We start from the raw sequence: 21,468 nt of genomic DNA on the forward strand, positions 1-21,468 counted from the left end.
CGCATTCAACCGAAGGACGTAGTTAGCTTATTAGTTACTCGGCCTGCGCACCACGTAGGTTTTGTAATTTTTAGAGTCAACAGAGCCATATAAATAGCAGTTTAAGTCAATTTTGTCATCCAGTGAGGAGGGGACGGCCAGACATAGCAAGGGAGATGAGGAAAAGAAAATCGGTTTGGAAAGAAAATTAAAAGAACCCCATGATTGAAGCCAAGGTTGTACATATCAATTTAGTCGACATTAAATTTTCCCATCAGAATGACATGTACTAGTAGGTCATTACTTTTTCAGATTTGGATGCAAAAGATGAAACACGATCACAATACTACAAGTTAACAATATAAGGACGTATATTTATGTTCTTATTCTCGGTCGGCCTCTCATGGGATTTTCATAAGTGCCATCTAAGTCACATGCTACGTGAAGAACACTATTCCCTGTAGCCTATAGTTATAAAAAGGTTTTCGGTTCAGTTACTTAAAGATCCAAGACCTTTTTGATTTGCTTTGGGTGTTGTCGTGAGAATGTTAGATTATTAGTGCTAGAATGTTAGAGGTATTATAAGCTTCTGCCCGTGTTTTGTACAAAGGAACTGGTCACGTATTGACTTGCTGCTTCTTAAAGAAAGGAAAATTGTTCTTCTGAATTCCACCTATGTGTCTACCTCAAGTAATTGACTAAGGCCAACCTAAAACCGAAGTTTGAAATTTAACAGGTATAGGCCGCACAAGTTGGAAGATTGATAAGCTGCATCACAACAACAATGTAGATGAAATTCAGATAAAACTGCTAGCTCACTGCTCAACTCAATTACTAAATATATTTACATACATATCGATAACACAATATGTATTTGGGTTAATATTTGAACATTGGACTTGGATGAAGAAAAGCCCAAGAATACTTAATAAAAGGAGACTTGCCCAAAACCCAGAAGAAAATTAAGGCATTCTCAACCAAAATGCAAGCCACGTGCTTGCCACTGAAGTGACAAGTGATGGAGACTAACCTACTATCAGCCAAAGAACACTTTCTAGTGGCATTACAAGTAAAAAGCTAATGACTCACCGCCCTCCAAAGTGCTTTCGGGCAAGAACAAAGTTGCAACAGTCCGGCTCATTTGTTATTCGGTAACATAATATGTACCACAAAGGCAAGTAGGCAACCCAATGTCTTATGCCAATTTGTTATTCGGTACAATTTCCACAGGAAAACATAAAATTAAGAGCAATCTTGGGCCACATCATTCCCTTATCTTAACAATTACTGTCTAAAACCGAAATTGCATCGAAATAATGGCGGTACATTGTGTTGCTATGATGCATGGACACGGGTAACAGCCATCGTATCCCGTATTTGACACGCAGGGATACGGATACGCATAGGATACGTGTGGATACGAGCCCGATACGTATCGGAATGAAGGGATACGTTATTTATTAATGAGATACGCGTATCATACTGTCGAGATACGCGTATCACACTTTTCAGATACGTTTTCAACTAAATCAGAGGATAATCCAACTAAATCAGAGGATAATCAGAAGAAAAAAAATAAAAAATAAATCAAGAAATCCGCACAGAATCGTGATTGATTCCAATTAGCTAAACTGAAACGATTGTTTGGCTAAAACCCAAAACGATTTTGGGTATAAAATAATGATTTACCTATTTTTCTTCACTTGAACCTCAGAAATCAGAATTCAGAAATCAGACTTGTCGTCTGCAACTGCTCCGTCGTCTCCGTCCAACTGCTTCGTCGTCTCCGTCCAACTGCTTCGTCGTCTCCGTCCAACTGCTTCGTCGTCTCCATAGTCTCCGTCTGCAACTGCTGGTAAGAGCTTTCGACTTCGTTTTCACTATGGTAATTTTGAAGCTTAATCTGGTTCCCAGAAACAGAACCCGGATCTGCAGATGAAAGGAAAACTTGCTTTCCTGTTTTTAATTTCGAAGTTAAAAGGACTGATTCAATGTGTAGATTGGAAAAAGGGCTTTTGCTTTTTGTATATAATATATTAAATTAATATAGTAGTTCAATGAATGCAGCTTCCTGGCACTGTCCGTGGAGAAATTTTTGGGAGTGCCGGGAACACCATGACACATGGTGTTCCCTCACCCATTAGGATTTAGTTTTATTTATTTATTGAAATATAAAATTGAAGGATATCCAAGATGTCAAATCCTAATGTGTGAGGGAACACCATGTGTCATGGTGTTCCCGGCACTCCCAAAAATTTCTCCTGTCCGTGGAAGCACTCAAATCTTTTGCTTATATTCTTTTGCTTTTTGTATATAATATAATAAAAAGGACCTCCATATATCCTTACGCCAACATTTTTCTATTGGAATAGCCTTTCATGATATTTAGATTATAATACATTGTTCTAGATATTATTGTACTTTCATGATATTTAGCTTAATCTGTTATGTAAATTGGGAATACAGTGTTCTAGATATTTAGATTATAATATTTTATGTATATGCTTTCATGATGCATTTTTTATTTCTTAAGTTAATATAAATTTTTCATGTATTAGTCTTTGTCTATACGATTATATGATGAATTGACTTTTATTGTTTATATGTTTGTTAATTTAGGAAAATGAATCACCCTGATAATGTTAATCTGGATGAGATTGTTGAAAATTATAATGCTCCGCTGTGGAAGTATGTCAAAAAGCTCGAAAAAGTGGGAAATAGAGGAGGAGGAAATACTAAATTTGAGTGCAATTATTGTCAAAAAAAACTTATAAAGGATCCTACTCTAGGGTCAAGTTTCATTTGTTAAAAATGTCTGGAAATGGGATCGCGCCTTGCAACAAGGTTACTGATGAAACTCTTGCGGAAATGAATAAGTTAGTTCGAGAGTGTGAATACAAGTTGAAGAGTTCTGCTCCTAAACATGTTTCGTTGCCCAATACTGGTTCATTCTGTTATGATCTACCTGAAGCAAATCTTGATCCAAAGAAGAGAAAGGGAAAAAGTGGGCCTCTCAGTAAAGCTTTTAACAAGGAGGCTCGAGATCAATGTGATGCCGAAGTTGCAAGGATGTTTTATACAGGTGGCTTATCATTTAACCTTGCAAGAAATCCGCACTATCGGAACTCATATGTTCGTGCTTCTACACTTCCAGGGTATGTTCCACCAGGTTACAACGCACTGAGAACTACTCTTCTGCAACAAGAGAAGAGTCACATTGAGCGGTGCCTCCAACCAATCAAGCGCACATGGAGCACTAAAGGTGTAAGTGTTTGCAGTGATGGGTGGACAGATGCTCAAAGGAGACCACTTATTAATATTATGGCAGCTTGTGAAAGTGGGCCAATGTTCTTGAGAGCAATTAATTGTGAAGGTGAATACAAAGACAAGCATTGTATTGCCAACTTTCTTACAGAAGCTATTAAAGAAATTGGTCATGAAAATGTTGTTCAAGTGATCACTGATAATGCCCCTGTTTGTAAAGCTGCTGGGTTACTTATTGAGGCCCACTATCCCCATATCTTTTGGACACCCTGTGTTGTTCACACTCTTAATCTTGCTTTGAAGAGTATATGTACTCCGAAACAAACAGAAGTTTCCTACGATGAGTGCAATTGGATTTCAACTATTGCTAGTGATGCTTGGTCCATAAAAAATTTTATTATGAACCATAGCATGAGATTGTCCATGTTTAATGAACATTGCAAACTAAAGTTACTTTCCATTGCCGAAACAAGGTTTGTTTTCTCCACTTTTTTTTTTTTCCTTATTTAATTATAAGTTGTCCTAATTTTTAAATTTTTCAGATTTGCTTCCACACTTGTGATGCTTAGAAGATTGAAGGAAATAAAGGAAGGTTTACAACAAATGGTGATTAGCCCGAATTGGGCTTTGTACAAAGAAGATGATTTGGTTAAAGCAATGATGGTGAAGCAAAAGATATTGGATGAGGATTTTTGGGAGAAGATTGATTATATTCTTTTCTTTACAGCTCCAATATATGAGGTTATTAGAATGGTTGACACAGATAAACCTTGTCTTCACTTGGTGTATGAGTGGTGGGATGCTATGATTGAAAAGGTGAAAGCTGCTATATACAGGAATGAGCGCAAGGCATTACATGAAAAAGCAGCTTTTTTGATGCGGTGTATCGCATTTTATTGGAGCGATGGACTAAAAGTAGCACACCACTTCATTGTTTGGCACATTCATTAAATCCAAGGTAAAGATTTTGCTAACTTACTTATAAATTCTTCTAGATTAATTTTTAGCTTTATGAGTACATTTTTAAACTGTTATTTCTTTTATTTTAGGTATTATAGTTCAGAATGGCTCCAAGAAGATCCTAGTCGTCTTGCTCCACACCAAGATGTTGAACTTACAATTGAAAGGAAAAAGTGCTTTGAGAGATACTTTTCCAATGAGGAAATTAGAAGAAATATCAATGTGGAGTATGCCTCTTTCTCTATGTGCTTGAATGACTTTGGAGCTATTGATTCTATGAATGATAGATTTCATTTGGAACCAGTGATGTGGTGGATTGTCCATGGAGCTTCTACACCTAGTCTCTAATCCATAGCGTTGAAGCTACTTGGACAACCTTGTTCCTCCTCTTGTTGTGAAAGAAATTGGAGCACTTATAGTTTTGTTCACTCTTTAAGAAGGAACAAGATTACACCACAAAGAGCTGAGGATTTGGTATTTGTGCATAATAATCTTCGTCTTTTATCAAGGAATAGCTCAACCTACAAGGAAGGTATTACTCAATTGTGGGATGCTGGAGGAGATGGCTTTGAAAACTTGGGTGAAGAAAGTGTCGGGATGCTTGAAATAGCTAACCTTTCACTTGATGAACCGTCATTGGAGACTACTTTAGTTACTGGAGGAGACATCATGAATGTGGAAGTTGAATGAGACTTTGCTTTTTTTTAATTTTCGTTTGGATTTTCATTTTAATTTTTCAAGTTTGAAGACTAATTGCTTGTTGGATGGACTATCTTTCTAACTGTTAGGAGTTTACTGAAATAAATTTAAATTTGAGTAATAAATTTGAATGTTTATTTTATAATATTTTAGATATATTTATTTATTTATATATATTTTTAATTACTGTATCCTTGACGTATCGTATCTTCATTTTTAGAAATTTGATGTGTCCCCGTATCGTATCGTATCGTATCGCCGTATCCGTGTCCGTGTCCATGCATCCTAGTTGTGTTGGGATAATTATTTCAACACACTATCGATGATATCACAAAATTTTCATGTATAATGAAAGAAAAAAGGGAAAGAAAGTAGAGAGCAAATACCTATGAGGAGTGACATCAGAGAATTTGGTGGGAGCCCAATACATTAACATATTGCCAACACAAAGCAAGCTTCCTTCGTAGTCCACACCATTCACTGTGAATCCATTTTCTGTGTAAAAGTGAAAGCATGTAGGGATTAATCAAAATTAATCAAGGAGTGACCGAAGGCGCGTCTGAGTGACCGAAGTGACTGTTGGGTTGTGGGCTTAGAATGGGCTTCTTTCCTGTTGGTTTGTGGGCTTCAGTGGGCTTCTTTCCGGAGGGGCCCAAATGAGTTTGGTTATGCTCCGACCGCCCTCGCTCTCGACCCCATTTTTTATTTCGCTCTCTGTCTCTGTCTCTGCCCCTTTCTCCTTCTCTACATGTTTTTGTCTGACTCTGCTGCTAATGCTGCAAAATAACCGAGTTCAAAATCCTCCCTCCTGAAACTTCTGCCCCAAATTGTGAATAGCTCATTAAAATAAGAAAAAAATTACAATACGAAAACGGTGGGATCCTAGGGTCACATCTTAACATCGGTAAAAAATTATTTGACTTTTTGTTATTTAAAGTTGGGTGTAAATAAAAAAATTATATCTTTCTAGCAAACTTAGACCATCTCCAAAGGAGATGTCAAATTATAAGAGTCAAATTATAATTGATAACTGATGTGATAATCTGAAGTCTTACGTTAAATTTTGTACTTCTCCAATCGAATTGTTAAATTGTATTTTATTATTTAAATAGAATTTTAAATGGTTATAATTATTAAAAAAAATGTTGAAACAAAATTTTTATTGGTTGAAATGTTAATGGAATAAGGGATCCACCATTAAAATGACTTAAAAATAAATTTGACTCCAAATCACAAGGTCTTCAAATCCAGTAAGCAAATAACACTTCGGTTGGAAGAGGGATGACAATGGATCGGTTTGGGGACGGAAATGTTATATTCATCCCCATAACCACGAAAATTAACCATCGGGTATTATCCATGACCATACCCACCAGATAACGGATTCCCCATCGATTAACGGTTATATCCATCTTCGTCAATACAAAAAATATATTTGCCCAATTGATGCATGATAATTTAGTAAATATTAATTTCGTCATCAAAATATTTCATGTATAAAATGATTTAATTAATGGATCTTGTGGAGCATAAAAATTAAAGCTAAACATTGATAATGTTGGTTAATCTTTGATATCTCCCATAAGTACCATTGAATTCTCATAGATTTTGATTCATATCAAAACTTTTGAACTTTGCCACAAAATGCAACTCACACAACGCAATTTTTGTATTCTCAATGTAAGATTCGGTGAATAATGAATATACATATATATATATATAGACATATATACACACATATTATATAATACTTTAATATTAAATAATTATATTATATATTATTTGTTTCAGATTCAGGTTCGGATATGAATTGGGAACCCCTATAACCATATCCAAAACCATAACCGAATAATATTTATGGTTTTTCCCCATACCCAAAATATACCCAAATTTTCATATCAAAATCCAATTCGTTCGGACGGTTATCCACGGTTACCGGGTTTAACGGTTAGAATTGTCATCCCTAGGTTAAATAAACTTTTGAATGTCAAATAGGCACAGTGGCATTCCACCTAGGATTTTGACATTTCCTTTAGAGATGCTCTTAACTAGACTTATGTTTGTATAAATAATCTGCTTTAATTGTACGTTAATTTAAAATGTAATCATTTAACTTCACATCTGAGTGGAAGAGCCTTAACGACTTAATTTCTCGTTCAATGGGAGATACTTTTAATGGTCAAGGATACACTCTAATAATGAAGGTTCTAAAAGACGTTAGGTACTAGTCAGAATGTGGGTTGGGGCCTAACGCTTAGGCAACTAGGCGGGGGCCTAGGCAGACTAAGCGGATTTAAGTAAATTTATTATATATTATATAAATAAGTGCCTATTCATACTTAAAGAACACCAAAAGATGGTTCAACTTTGAAAACATGGGAAACAAACATATAATGAGTCTTCATCCAAGTATCCAACAAATTTCTTATATTTTACTAACAAAATAGAATGCAAAAAGAAAGTTATTGATTTTCTGTTTAAGTGAAAGTCGCGATCTAGGTGGATGCCTTAGCGGGTTTAGATGGGCTAAGCGAGTGCCTTTGCGGGTTTGGGTAGGCTAGGCGAACGCCTAATCGGGTGTAAGCGCACTTTCTCAATTTTCAAACGTCTAAGAACTCAATTTTTTAGAATAGTGCTAATAGTTCTATTTGTGCTTACTTGAGTTTGATTTTAAACCCCACAAATTTTAGTTTATGCCAAGATCAAACATTTTTTTCTATGTTCTAAAAAGTGGCTTAGGTAACTAGTCAACACTACGATTCATTTTCAGGTGTTGAAAATGTTAGGTAGAGCACTTAGGCAAAGGTTACGTGGGCTAGGTGATTTTATTTTATTTTATTTATTTATTTTTCTTTAAAATGACCTTTACATTTTGAGGATTGTTATGGATTTGGGTTTTGATGAATTGTAAGAGATTTTATCGTCATTTATTGTTTTTTTAAATACAAAGCATCAAAGAAAAACCTTTTCTATTCCCCATATCCACCATGCATATCTCCTCCCTGTCCCCTTCGAACTATCACCTCTCCAACTTCCATATTTTGTTTTTCGTGATTTACCAGGGGTAAGGTTTATCTCCTCTTAACTAGGTGTGACTTTTCTTTTTTATATTTTTAAAATTCCCTCGCAAACTCCTTGTCTTTATCAAATATTAAGACGGACGCCCATTCAGATTCTTGCAGAGATCGCGAGGGTTGAATATGTCTTGTCCTACTTGTCCCTCTCAGAAACCGCATACAATTGTCCTAGGCCTTGCATATGCTTGCCCTGCATTCATTCATTGCAAGAACCAAGAAGCAGAGAGTTTCTCTACATGGATGCGTTCCGAGATTCTTCTTCCTCCTCTTATCGGTGTTCCTATCATGCCTTCTTGAGTTTCAGAGGCCAGGACACGCGCAAGGGTTTTACTGATCACCTCTATAGAGCCTTGGAGCTAGCAGGAATCCACACGTTTAGAGACAATGATGAAATCAAAAGAGGGGAGAATATAGAGTCGGAGTTAGAGAAGGCGATACAGGAGTCGCAAGTATCGATAATTGTCTTCTCCAAGGACTACGCTTCCTCAAGGTGGTGTTTGAACGAACTTCTGAAGATCATGGAACGTAGAAATACTGATCGTAGACATGTGGTTCTACCCGTTTTCTATGATGTGAATCCATCCGATGTCAGGAAGCAGAGTGGTTCTTTTGCTGAAGCATTTGCCAGACATGAGGAGATGGACAAGGTGGAGCTGTGGAGAAGAGCTCTTAGGGATGTTGCATCTTTGGGAGGAATGGTTTTAGGAGATCAGTAATTTCTATTCTCATAATGTTGTCATGCTAATTGAAAGCGTCTTTTAAATAAGTAAAAGGTTTTTTTAGCCAAAATAATCATGAGATATGCATAACTCTTCACTTTGATCGCTGAGATTTGAAATCGATAGAATTAATCCATGAGTTTGTCCACAATCAATCGTTTTGGTCATTCAGTGAAAAATCATGATTGATTGTGGACAAACTCATGGACCAATTCTATCGATTTCAAATCTCAGGGACCAAAGTAAGGAGTTATGCATATATATATCTCATGGTCCATTTGGGCTAAAAAAACCTTAGTAAAATTGTAGATGGCAGTGAAGTTTGAAGTTGTTCGATTTTGGTTTATATGCTCCTCTATATACTGCGATTTTGGTTTATATGTTCCTATCGATTTTGGTTCATACGTTCTCATGCTTATTTCTGCGTCCTATATTTCGATTCAAATGAATTACAGGTATGAGGGGCAGTTCATCCAAGATATTGTTGAAGAGATTAGAAAAAAAGTGGATCCCCCAGCTTTAGACGTTGCTCACTTTGCAGTTGGAATGGATAATCGTGTGAGACGCCTAAACAAGATGGATCAAATGATGTTGGTGTAGCTGTCATCTGTGGGATGGGTGGAATTGGCAAGAGCACTATCGCGAAAGCCGCTTATAACCGCAACTTTGATAGATTTCAAGGTGGCAGCTTTCTTGCAGATATACGAGAATCTTCAGAACAACCCAATGGTTTTGCTCGCTTGCAAAGAAAACTTCTTTCAGATATCCAAAGGGGGAAAGCTAAGAAAGTATACAATATGGATGAAGGAACAATCAGGATCAAACAAGCCGTAGGCCATAAAAAGGTTCTTATTGTTCTTGATGATGTGAGCAACCGGGATCAACTCAATGCAATTCTTGGAATGCGAGAGTGGCTTCATCTAGGAAGTAAAATTATCATAGCAACTCGACATGAGCATTTGTTAAATGCGCATGAAGTTTTTGAAAAGTTTGTGGTTCGAGAATTGAATGAGTATGAATCACTTGAAGTTTTCAGTTGGTATGCCTTCAGACAATCCCATCCAGTAGAAGGTTACAAGGAGCTTTCAAGACATGTGGTACAACACTGTGGAGGGCTTCCATTAGCTCTTCAAGTTCTGGGATCTTCTCTATCTGGAAAAAGTGTAGAAGTATGGCAAAGTGCATTGCATAAGTCAGACGTGATCCCTAATGACAAAATTCAAAAAGTTCTGAGGATAAGTTTTGATCCTTTACAAGATGATCACGACAAATGTTTGAGGAATTGGAGTCCATTTGCTCCAAATATGATACGAGTTTGGCAAATGTTGCTATACGCGGGTACTCAGTCAGGGCATGCACGAAGAAGCAGAATTGATCTTTGCAAATACCTGTAAGAAGACTAAAGGTAAAGGTGTTGGGGTTTAAAAATGCTTCACTACTTTGGAGATGTTTATCTCACAAAGGAGAATGTAATGCAGCGGAATTTGATAGGCAAGAGAAAGAAAAAAACACTCAAAGTGTTATACAAAATTTTTTATTCTCACACAATCTGAATACAAGAGGAAACACTCAAACACTCTTACACTTCTTCACTCTTTTTTCTCACTTCCTCTACATTCTTACATAGCAATACAATCTCTATTTATAGCCTTGATTAACCGACTCACCATGTCGGTGGAATTGGACTAAATTCCTCCTAGCCACAAGTTTTGTGGTTCTAGATATTTCTGCTTGCAAGCCTACTTAAATATTGCAAGAACTCTCCAGATTTTTTAGTATGCATGCCTAATGCACCGACAACCTTTTGCTAGAATTTTCTAGCACATTTCATGAGTTTTCTATGGGCTGGATCATCTTCTTGGGCCGAAGACAAGATTACCATTCAACAAAAAGGTCTTTCCTCGAGGCTTGGGAAATGCTCATGGTTCACGCCTTGAACACCCGTAAGGTGGATTTGGCTGATAACCATTTGGGAGCTGCTGTTTCAGTAAGCAAGGATGGGGAATCGCATCCATCCCCAGCTGCCAAAATTGCATTTCTCAAGTATTTTGAGGACAAGAAGGATGCTGATGCTGCTGATAAATTTTGCAAGATTCTGAAGCGTTACATAGCTGCTGGTAAGTTGGAACCTGCGATGCGTCAGAGATTGAAGGAAGAGCATATTGAAATAAGCCCCGAGCTTGAGAATTTGCTTCAAAAGGTTTTCGCGAGTGAATTGACTGTTGAATTGTAATCTTGTCTTGGCCCAAAGATAATTGATCTGGCCCATACACAAAGAAAGATCCATGCACATGCTAGAGAATTCTAGCAAAGTTCAAGTTGGTAGAAGAGTCTAGAAGAATGGTGAGGATTCCACCAACATACAAGATTAGTGTAGATAATTCTAGCTTAGGAAGGTAGTGGAATTATCTAGATATCTCTAGCATAATGTTTTCATGCTTCTCCAAGGTTCCATCCATGCCTATAAAAGGAGAAGGCATCCACACCATTTGAAACAACCAAGAGAGCAAGTAGCAAGAAGTGAAAGTGTCAAGTAAGAAGTAAGAAGAAGCAACAAAGCTTCTAAGAGTGTTTGAGTGTTTCCTCTTGTACTAAGTTTGTGAGTGAATAAAAACCTTGTGTAATACTTTGAGAATTCTTTCTTTCTCTTGCCTATCAATTCCGCTTCGTTACATTTTTCTTTGTGAGATAAACCTCTCCAAGTAGTGAAGCATTTTTAAACCCCCAACAAAGTGGTATCAGAGCTATGGCTAGCAATGCTATGGCAGCCTTCCAAGTTCCAGTGCTCGACAGCAACAACTTCGATAATTGGAGTATCAAAATGAAGGCCCTTTTGGGTGCACACGATGTCTGGGAGTCGTGGAGAAAGGCTACACTGAGCCAGAAGATGAAGCTACTCTGTCTCAACCCCAGAAGGAGAGTTTGAAAGATTCAAGAAAGAGAGACAAGAATGCTCTCTACCTCATCTACCAAGCATTAGATGACAATGGCTTTGAGAAGGTCTCGAGTGCAACATCTGCCAAGCAAGCATGGGAGAAGCTTCAAACCTCTTACAAAGGAGCCGAACAAGTGAAAAAGGTTCGTCTTCAAGTATTAAGAGGCGAGTTCGAATCTCTACAAATGAAAGGGTCTGAATCAATCTCTGATTATTTCTCAAGAGTCTTAGCCGTTTCCAATCAATTAAAAAGAAACGGAGAAAAGTTAGAAGATGTTAGAATTATGGAGAAGATACTACGTTCGTTGGACCCCAAGTTCGAGCACATTGTTGTGACGATTGAAGAAACTAAAAACTTGGAAGAAATTAGTATAGAGCAATTAATGGGTTCGCTACAAGCATATGAAGAGAAACATAAGAAGAGGCAAGGGAATGATGAACAGCTTCTCAAGACGCAAATCCAGCCAAAGAAGAAAGAAGAAAGCTTCAACAACGAGAGAAGCCAATACGGAAGAAGTCGTGGTCGAGGTCGCGGACGTGGACATGGGCGTGGATGTGGTTGGAACTTAAACAACCATAGCAACTACGAAAGAGGAGAAAGCTCAACAAAAGGTCGCGGAAGAGGACGCTCAAACTCAAGGTATGAAAAATCTCAAGTTCAATGCTATAATTGTCAAAAGTTTGGGCATTATGCTTGGGAATGTAGAGCTCTAAACAGCAGACTTGATGAGAAGGTCAATTATGTGAAAGAAGAGAAACAAGAGAATGGTGTTGTGCTACTAGCATGCAAGAACAATGATGGAGACCAAGACTATACATGGTACCTTGACACCGGCGCCAGCAACCACATGTGCGGAAGAAGAAGCATCTTCGTAGAGCTCAATGAATCAGTGAGTGGTAACATTTCTTTTGGAGATGAATCCAAAATACCCGTAAAAGGAAAAGGTAACATCCTTATTCCCCTAGAAAATGGGGGTCACCAATTAATTTCGAATGTCTACTATGTGCCCAATATGAAAAGCAACATTTTGAGTTTGGGTCAACTCTTAGAAAAAGGTTATGATTTTCATACGAAAAATTATATCCTTTTTCTTAGAGATGACAAAGGAAGATTAATTGCCAAGGCGAAAATGTCAAAGAATAGGATGTTTCCCATGAACATTCAAAACGATGTTGCAAAGTGTCTCAAGATATGTTACAAAGACATATCTTGGCTTTGGCATCTTCGTTTTGGGCATCTTAACTTTGGGGGATTGGAGTTATTATCCAAGAAGAAGATGGTGAGAGGCTTACAGTGTATCAGCCACCCTGATCAAGTTTGCGAAGGATGTTTACTTGGGAAACAGTTCAGGAAAAGCTTTCCAAAGGAGTCGACCACAAGAGCCCAGAAGCCACTCGAGCTCATTCACACCGATGTGTGCGGTCCAATAAAACCAAGCTCTTTGGGTAAAAATAATTATTTCCTTCTCTTCATTGATGATTTTTCAAGAAAAACCTGGGTGTATTTCTTGAAGCAGAAATCAGAAGTCTTTGGAGCATTCAAGAAGTTCAAAGCCGCTGTAGAAAAGGAGAGTGGTTGCAAGATCAAAGCCATGAGATCTGATCGAGGAGGAGAATTCACTTCGAAGGAATTTCAAGAGTTTTGTGAAGCAAATGGAATTCGTCGACCTTTGACAGTTCCAAGATCCCCTCAACAAAATGGAGTGGCGGAAAGAAAAAATCGAACCATCCTCGACATGGCTCGAAGCATGCTCAAAAGCAAGAAATTGCCTAAGGAATTGTGGGCAGAAGCTGTAGCATGTGCTGTCTACCTATCCAATCGGTCTCCAACAAGGAGTGTGTGGGAAAAAACTCCGCAAGAAGCATGGAGTGGAAGAAAACCAGGTATTTCTCATCTAAGAGTTTTTGGAAGCATAGCCCATGTACATGTACCAGACGAGAGGAGAACCAAACTCGATGACAAAAGTGAGAAGTTCATCTTCATCGGCTATGACACTAATTCAAAAGGCTATAAGTTGTATAATCCAAACAATGGGAAGACGGTGATCAGTCGAGACGTGATGTTCGATGAAGAAGGAGAATGGGATTTTGGCCCGCATGCAGGTGATCTTCACTTCTTTCCTCAATTTGAAGAAGATAATGAACAAGGGATGATGGAGCAAGCAAGAGAGGTTCAACAAGAATCCACTACTCCACCTGCTTCACCAACATCAACCAATCATGGTAATTCATCAGCATCAGCATTGTCAAGTGGGAGTCTAAATGAAAGAGAAGTACCACGCACAAGAAGTATACGAGATCTTTATGAGGTAGCTGAAAGACTTGATAATCCTACACTTTTCTGTCTCTTTGCTGATTGTGAACCAGTCGACTTCCAAGAAGCAGTGCAAGATACTAAGTGGAGGAAAGCAATGGATGAAGAAATTGAAGCAATCCAGAAGAATGATACATGGGAACTCACTGTTCTTCCGAAAGGACACAAAGCCATCGGAGTCAAGTGGGTATATAAGACAAAGAAAAATGCCAATGGAGAGGTCGAAAGATACAAGGCAAGACTAGTGGCGAAAGGCTATAGTCAAAGAGCCGGAATCGACTATGATGAGGTATTCGCACCCGTTGCTCGGTTGGAAACTATACGATTACTAATTTCTTTGGCAGCTCAAAACAGTTGGAAGATTCAACAAATGGATGTGAAGTCCGCCTTCCTAAATGGAGTCCTTGAAGAAGAAGTCTACATTCAGCAACCGTCAGGCTATGAGATCAAAGGGCATGAAGACAAAGTTCTGAAGCTGAAGAAAGCCCTCTATGGGTTAAAACAAGCGCCACGAGCATGGAATAGTCGCATCGACAAGTACTTTCAGGAAAACAACTTCATCAAGTGCCCTCATGAACATGCTCTCTACGTCAAAGTCAAAGATGAAGATATTTTGATTGTGTGCTTATATGTGGATGATCTAATCTTCACCGGGAGTAATCCAAGCATGTTTGAAGAGTTCAAGAGAGTGATGACCAAAGAATTTGAGATGACCGACATTGGGTTGGTGGCATATTACCTAGGCATTGAAGTCAAGCAGAACGAAGAAGGAATTTTCATTTCCCAAGAAAGCTACACAAAGGAGATACTGAAAAAGTTCAAAATGGACAACTGCAAGCCCGTGAGCACGCCAATGGAGTGCGGAGTCAAACTAACCAAGTATGACAAAGGAGAAAGCGTAGATCCAACATTTTTCAAAAGTCTAGTTGGAAGCTTACGCTACTTGACTTGCACAAGACCAGATATTCTCTATGCTGTCGGATTAATCAGTCGCCACATGGAGAATCCCACAACTACACATTTGAAAACGGCCAAAAGAATTCTTCGATACCTCAAAGGTACTGTTAACTTTGGCTTGTTTTATTCAAGTTCTGATAACTACAAACTTGCTGGATATAGCGACAGTGATTGGGCAGGAGATTCCGACGATAGAAAAAACACTACTGGATTTGTGTTCTTCATGGGAGACACTGCATTCACATGGATGTCGAAGAAGCAACCGATTGTCACTCTCTCTACCTGCGAAGCTGAATATGTAGCTACTACTTCATGTGTCTGCCATGCAATCTGGCTGAGAAACTTGCTGAAAGAATTAAGAATGCGACAAGAAGAGCCAACAAAGATCTATGTCGACAACAAGTCTGCAATAGCTCTAGCAAAGAATCCAGTATTCCATGACAGGAGCAAACACATAGATACCCGTTATCATTTCTTAAGAGAGTGCATTGCAAGAAAGGATGTGCAAGTGGAATACGTGAAGTCTCAAGACCAAGTTGCCGACATATTCACCAAGCCACTCAAACAAGAAGACTTTGTCAGACTAAGAAACTCAATTGGCGTCACAAGACAAGATTAAGGGGGGATGTTGAATTGTAATCTTGTCTTGGCCCAAAGATAATTGATCCGGCCCATACACAAAGAAAGATCCATGCACATGCTAGAGAATTCTAGCAAAGTTCAAGTTGGTAGAAGAGTCTAGAAGAATGGTGAGGATTCCACCAACATACAAGATTAGTGTAGATAATTCTAGCTTAGGAAGGTAGTGGAATTATCTAGATATCTCTAGCATAATGTTTTCATGCTTCTCCAAGGTTCCATCCATGCCTATAAAAGGAGAAGGCATCCACACCATTTGAAACAACCAAGAGAGCAAGTAGCAAGAAGTGAGAGTGTCAAGTAAGAAGTAAGAAGAAGCAACAAAGCTTCTAAGAGTGTTTGAGTGTTTCCTCTTGTACTAAGTTTGTGAGTGAATAAAAACCTTGTGTAATACTTTGAGAATTCTTTCTTTCTCTTGCCTATCAATTCCGCTGCGTTACATTTTTCTTTGTGAGATAAACCTCTCCAAGTAATGAAGCATTTTTAAACCCCCAACATTGACTGCTCCCTAGAACTTCGACATATTTTTTGGTTCTTGAACTTGTATAAAGGGAATCTTTAGCGTTGGATCTTTCGAGCTTTCAGTATTTTCAGATTGATGCAATCGGTATTGTATCAACACGTAAGTCTGCAGGCATAGATTTTTCTGTTTATGGTACCAAAACATGTTTTGCACTTCAATGCACATGCTTTTCATTGACTCTGAGCATTGGAACTTACGTTTTTAATCTCACATTCGTTATATCATTGTCTATCATGTAATGTCATTGTCCGAATATAGTCTTACCTGCGTGGTTCCGTGACACGCATTTAGTAAGCTTCGGGGGAGATAAGAGTAATGGTAGAACTTCACAAATTGATTAGATTTTTTTTTTGTTCATAGTAACGGACATTGTGCAGGTAGGTCATTTTTCCAGAGAACTGGGGAACAGGTTCATGGTCTTCTTTACACAAATCTATGTTTAGTTTACTACATAGATTACTGGCAATGATCACAAGAATATCGCCAACTAACGCTACTTCGAAATAAAAAAACCGCAAACTAAGGTTAAGTGTTTGTAAAGATGAAAGGTTATATGTATTATGTGACAAATGATTGTGACGTTGCCGAGACACGAAAAACATGAAGCTTCCTAGAACTATTTGGTTTAGTAAAAAGTAAATTTTGAACAATATTGTTTCGTGGTGCTACGCAAGCCAACCACATATTCTGCGGCTGCTCACAAGAATTCGACATCTTCTTCCTGATGCTCCAGAACTATGGTGGCAAGAGCAAGTCTATAAGCTGAAGATCTCAAATTCCTGACTAAGATCTCAAATTTTGAACTATGGTGGCACCAAATCCCATTGTTCCTCTCTGAGACAAGCGAGTACAACTGCCTCGCAAAAAGCTTGTGCTACTGGCTTCTTGCTGCATAAAAAATAATTTGGAAAATCATGAATGCATAGCAAAATATAAAGAAAAGATGGTCGTTGTAAAGTGGCAAGAGGCTGTGAACTAACCTCCCTCTAACAAAACCAGTGGTGACGAAGCCTATTGGCGAACGATAAGTTTCTCTAAGAACAGGGTCCTATGGCATTTGGAGTTCCCACTTACCAGAAGATTGCTCTGCGAAGTATGAAGCCACAGCAGATTGAGGCAATTGAAGTCCTCCATCGAAACTCTCTGACCTGCAAGACACACACATGAAGCTTATTTTTCAAAATTATTGGTCTGCAGCATGAATGGTGCTCTGAAATACGTATAAAGTCTTTCAAAAATAGCCGCAAAATTTCAAGTCACTCCCATGATTAAAATTTTCAACGGTTACATTAAATCTCAGAAAGTTTTCATTAATGCAGGTTCTGAATAAGAGGCGTAATGTAAATAGGTCACATTATCTCCTCTACTAGTATATAAAGACGAGAAAATTTCAAGCACCACCGTTGTAATACAATCATAAGCTTATAGGATATCATATAAACCATAAGCTTATAGGATATCAAAGAAAAAATGACTACCTGGTCCACAGTGATGTCCGTCAGTCGAGGTGCACAAATTACAGCTCCCTCTTCAAGAAAACCTTCCTTGTAAGCATGGAGTAATACTCTAACAAAAAATAGTTTATGACTGTTCTTAAATCTAGTAAACTGATCTTGGCCTGGACCAAGCTTGATTTCATCCCTCATAAAATTCGTGAAACTTGTCTCCTTATCAGCGACATAAGGATACAGACGTAAATGACAGCCTTGAATTTCACTCAAGAAATTTGTCAGCGAAAAACTCATCCGTGCTATAAAACCATCAAATGAATTTCCATGACAGGCGGCTAATGTAGCATCAGAATTTCCAGAGTCTGAATTAGATGATGAATTGCTCCTGATGCCATGTTGCTGCCTAAAACTTTCAGCATCTCCAACTGCATTAGATTCTTCGTTTAAAGCAACTCGGATACTATTCCATGGGGATAAAATGGGAACCCTCAAAGGTCTTATGGCTGGAGGACGAAGTTCCTCTTTAAGATTAGAAGCAGCAGCTTCGTTCTCCTTGAGGCATAAATAAGCATCGCAATCAGGAAAATCTGAAGGAAAATATGGCAACCCCACCTAGAAAATAAAAGGGACTTAAATGCAACGTTCGATAAACTGATATTAAATATTATAATTTATACATAATAAGTTTCAATGCTTACTTCACATGAAATCCAGCGCTTCTCTCTCAACCCCATTGCATGAGCCCCCTTAGAGACGAGAAATCCAAAATGCCTTGACTACGGGGAGTATAACAGACCATCTGTAAGGCAATAAGAGATAGACATCTAAGGTAACTTTAAAAATATATCAAACTCAATTGAACAGATGATAAAGTTTAATGCATTGAAGCAATTTTAAGGCGAGTCAGAAAAAAACAGATTGTCACATTGTACTTTCATGAAATTCCGAACTTCAAAGATCGCGTTATCAATTATTGCACAAAGAGTCAGTGGGAACATTTATGCCACGACTTTCATGTTTCCGATAAAAAAGACATAGAACTCTATAATATATATATATATCTTTATGAGAAACAAAATACATTAACAGTTTACAAACAGTACGAACATACAACTCAGGAAAAAGGTGCTCACTGAACCCACATATAAGCATTAATACAAGTACATAAAATATGCAGCAATTAGCATAATCCACATAACACTAAATGGAAGAATAAACCAGGAAAAAAAAGGAGTTTACCCAACATGCAAGCCTCTTCCGTTGCTATTCTTCAAAAGCATAATCAGGCAAGATCGTGAGCCCTGTGACGTGGAGGAAGTATTTAGTTCCCCTGAACTTGAATCATCGAGGCAGAAGAAATTCCTATTCTGGTCATGTTTTTCCTTGCAAAGAATAGCCTCTTCCACTGGAGGGCTTACTCCACTGCTAACATTGTTTGCTCTGATCTTGCCACTACCTGCAGGTTCATCTGAAAATCGTCCAAAGATAACATGCTTTTTGTCTTCAGTTCCTAGTACATCACCTAGTATACTAGCTGAACCTAAATCTTGAGCATCTGCAGTGTTTCCCTTCTCTGTTAATGTGCGAGGATCCTTGACATTAAGGGACAAAATTGCATGAGAAGGAATTTCCTCCTCGTTTTTAAGATGAATTGTAGATTGGGAATCCTCATCCACCTTGGCAGCTGAATGTCTCATCAACTTCCAAGAATTATCTCTAGTCCTATTCAGCCAGACAACAAAAATAGCCATCTTTAACCTCATTACTTGGTTAAGTCAATGAAATCCTCTCCATAACTCACCTGGTAGCAGGGATTAATGTCCTTTGAAGGAGTTGAAATGCTTTTGATCCCACTAATTCTAATTTTGCAAGTTGACCCTCAAGTGAGAAACAATTAATCACGATGTCCCTGCCCTCCATCTAAGATAATAAAGCATTATATGAATAACAGTAAATAATCTACCAAGAACATGTAGTATCATCTAACAGTAATGAGTTCTCTATTCTGACATCTACCAAGTCTAGACTAGAGGCGAACTTTGACATCTAAGCGCAGCACAAAAACCACTTGAGAGTAGCATTTGAAAAAAAATGTTGGCTTATCAGAGAATCAAGTACAAGGCATAGAAGTAGACGAGTTTCAGTATTGACATAAATCATCATTCAATCAAAGAATTAAATACCAAACCAGCACAGTTGCATTCTATCTTAAGATCCATAAATCATCGTTTCCTTCCTTCCGACATGAACTCAGATGAGATCAAGCCTCTATACACTAGCTATTGATGTTTGTGTGAACAAAAAGAAAGAATGGGTACCTCTTTTTGGCAAGCTAATTTCAAAGTGTCATAAGCTTCAGTGAGAGCAGAAGCATGTATCCACACCCAAAGCTGCCGATCAGTAGAAGAGTGCTTTGTACCCTCTAGTCCATTGAATTCATCGCCTTCACAGTCAGCTGCATTATTATCTCTATTTGGTTGGCCAGAAGGCCGCCACATACAGTTCACAGGAGCTATTGGTTTTGAAAGAGGTGCTCCCAAATGATGAAGCTGCGAAATATGGGTCATCAAGTGAATACCTCAAGTCATCCACATTCACAAAGAAGAGTGCAATAGGATAACTTACCATAGCATTATCATATATGACACCAGAAATAACAGAACTGGAAACATTTTCAGAACGAGTTGATGGAGGAGACACCATTACCATGCCTAACACTGATAGTAACGAATCCTGGATGCATATGAAGTAGGGTGTAACATCATAATTCAGTAGCAGAAAATAACATATTGCAACACTTTTCCTTTTGAAGAACAATAAATTAAAAGGTATACAAGTTCATAGGAATAAATTCATAAGATAGAAAGTAAATGCCTGCCTCCGGCCCCTCCAATTGGATAGCTACATGATAGCTTGCATCATGAACAAGCACTCCATCCCTGAACCACTTCAAGACAGCTCTGGACCCCCTTCCTCTACATTTTATTTTATTTTATAAAGTAGATAACAAACAAATTAGTATTTATCGAGAAATAGAACAAATAATAAGCGAAAAGTAAGGAATAGCACTGTTAAATTAATAATGCGTTTTACCTGCCCTGCAAACCCAAGGGAAGGTAGTAACCCCAAAGCTTTGTCATTGTGAACCGCTTCGCATGCCAAACATGTGTTCTAAGCCTCTTTGTACCATCCCCTGATGTGCAGAAACCCTTTTCAAGCAACATTTTAAGCTCAGCTCTCCTACGAATGCGACGAGGAACATTCTTCTTGTCATCTTTCTCTGGAGGCAATGTCAAAGCATTACTCTGATCAAGTTTTCGCTTCTTTCTATATCTTTTTTTGGCGGCTTGATTGTCGTAAGCGGTGGTTCTTCTTCTCTTGCTTCTCCGAGACCGGAAATCATTGTTCAATCTGTTAGATACAATTGAATGGAGTGTCTCAAGCTCTGAACCCCGTGATTCTGCAAACTTTTGGACATTGATTTTTCAAGGCGGAGTTGATGAAACCTGTTGCCGTCTGAAACCATCGGTAGCCATTAGACACAATTAAACCCCTCAGATGAAGAACGATATTATACAAGTCCGCCACAAAAAATTATAATCGACTCTTCACTCTTCGGACATCATTGATCTCTATTCGCAGTACTAGTCTATTACTCTCAAATGTCCAAAAACAGTTTGTAAGATTCTTCAAGGCTTTGGCAATCGCAAATGTGGTTCCAATTCCAATTAAATATAAAGTTGGAAACAATAGGAGACATGAGATACGAAATTCAGTCTAACTAACATCAATGATACAAAAACTTGAACTTAACTTTCGAAAACCAATATTTAAAGACACCGATAAATATATAAAGATTGAAACAAAGGAAACTACAAGATAGAAATCTGAATGCAATGTGAGCAACAAAATCAATTACTTGGCACTGCCACAGGAATTTAACATAAGAAA

At 38.1% G+C, this 21,468-nt stretch overlaps 1 protein-coding gene and 3 pseudogenes across 2 annotated transcripts; 3 read left to right on the top strand and 1 right to left on the bottom strand.

The window, feature by feature from the left end:
- The first annotated feature begins 2,656 nt into the window (after positions 1–2,656).
- LOC148689764 (uncharacterized) lies at positions 2,657–4,954 on the top strand (annotated as a pseudogene).
- A 3,261-nt stretch (positions 4,955–8,215) lies between these two features.
- On the top strand, positions 8,216–9,298 carry LOC137707674 (disease resistance protein RPV1 pseudogene; annotated as a pseudogene).
- Positions 9,299–9,312: 14 nt separating this feature from the next.
- LOC148689765 (disease resistance protein RUN1-like) lies at positions 9,313–10,092 on the top strand. The gene has a single exon (XM_088688530.1). The coding sequence runs from the start codon at positions 9,313–9,315 to the stop codon at positions 10,090–10,092; it is 780 nt and encodes a 259-aa protein (XP_088544656.1).
- A 6,504-nt stretch (positions 10,093–16,596) lies between these two features.
- LOC137707673 (ribonucleases P/MRP protein subunit POP1-like) lies at positions 16,597–21,314 on the bottom strand (annotated as a pseudogene). The gene is made up of 10 exons (XR_015958481.1): positions 20,611–21,314; positions 20,396–20,492; positions 20,143–20,250; positions 19,836–20,066; positions 19,319–19,437; positions 18,757–19,239; positions 18,216–18,316; positions 17,545–18,129; positions 17,047–17,214; positions 16,597–16,954 (listed from the first exon to the last, which is right to left on the bottom strand). The product of XR_015958481.1 is annotated as a ribonucleases P/MRP protein subunit POP1-like (transcript).
- Between the last annotated feature and the right edge of the window lie 154 nt (positions 21,315–21,468).

Source organism: Pyrus communis, chromosome 17 (assembly GCF_041283825.1).
Source record: "Pyrus communis isolate YQ-2024b chromosome 17, ASM4128382v1, whole genome shotgun sequence".
Taxonomy (NCBI): domain Eukaryota; kingdom Viridiplantae; phylum Streptophyta; class Magnoliopsida; order Rosales; family Rosaceae; genus Pyrus; species Pyrus communis.

Bases quoted from the DNA above. Each gene is read 5' to 3' on its own strand.
- LOC148689765 (XM_088688530.1), top strand. From the start codon at position 9,313: ATGGGTGGAATTGGCAAGAGCACTATCGCGAAAGCCGCTTATAACCGC.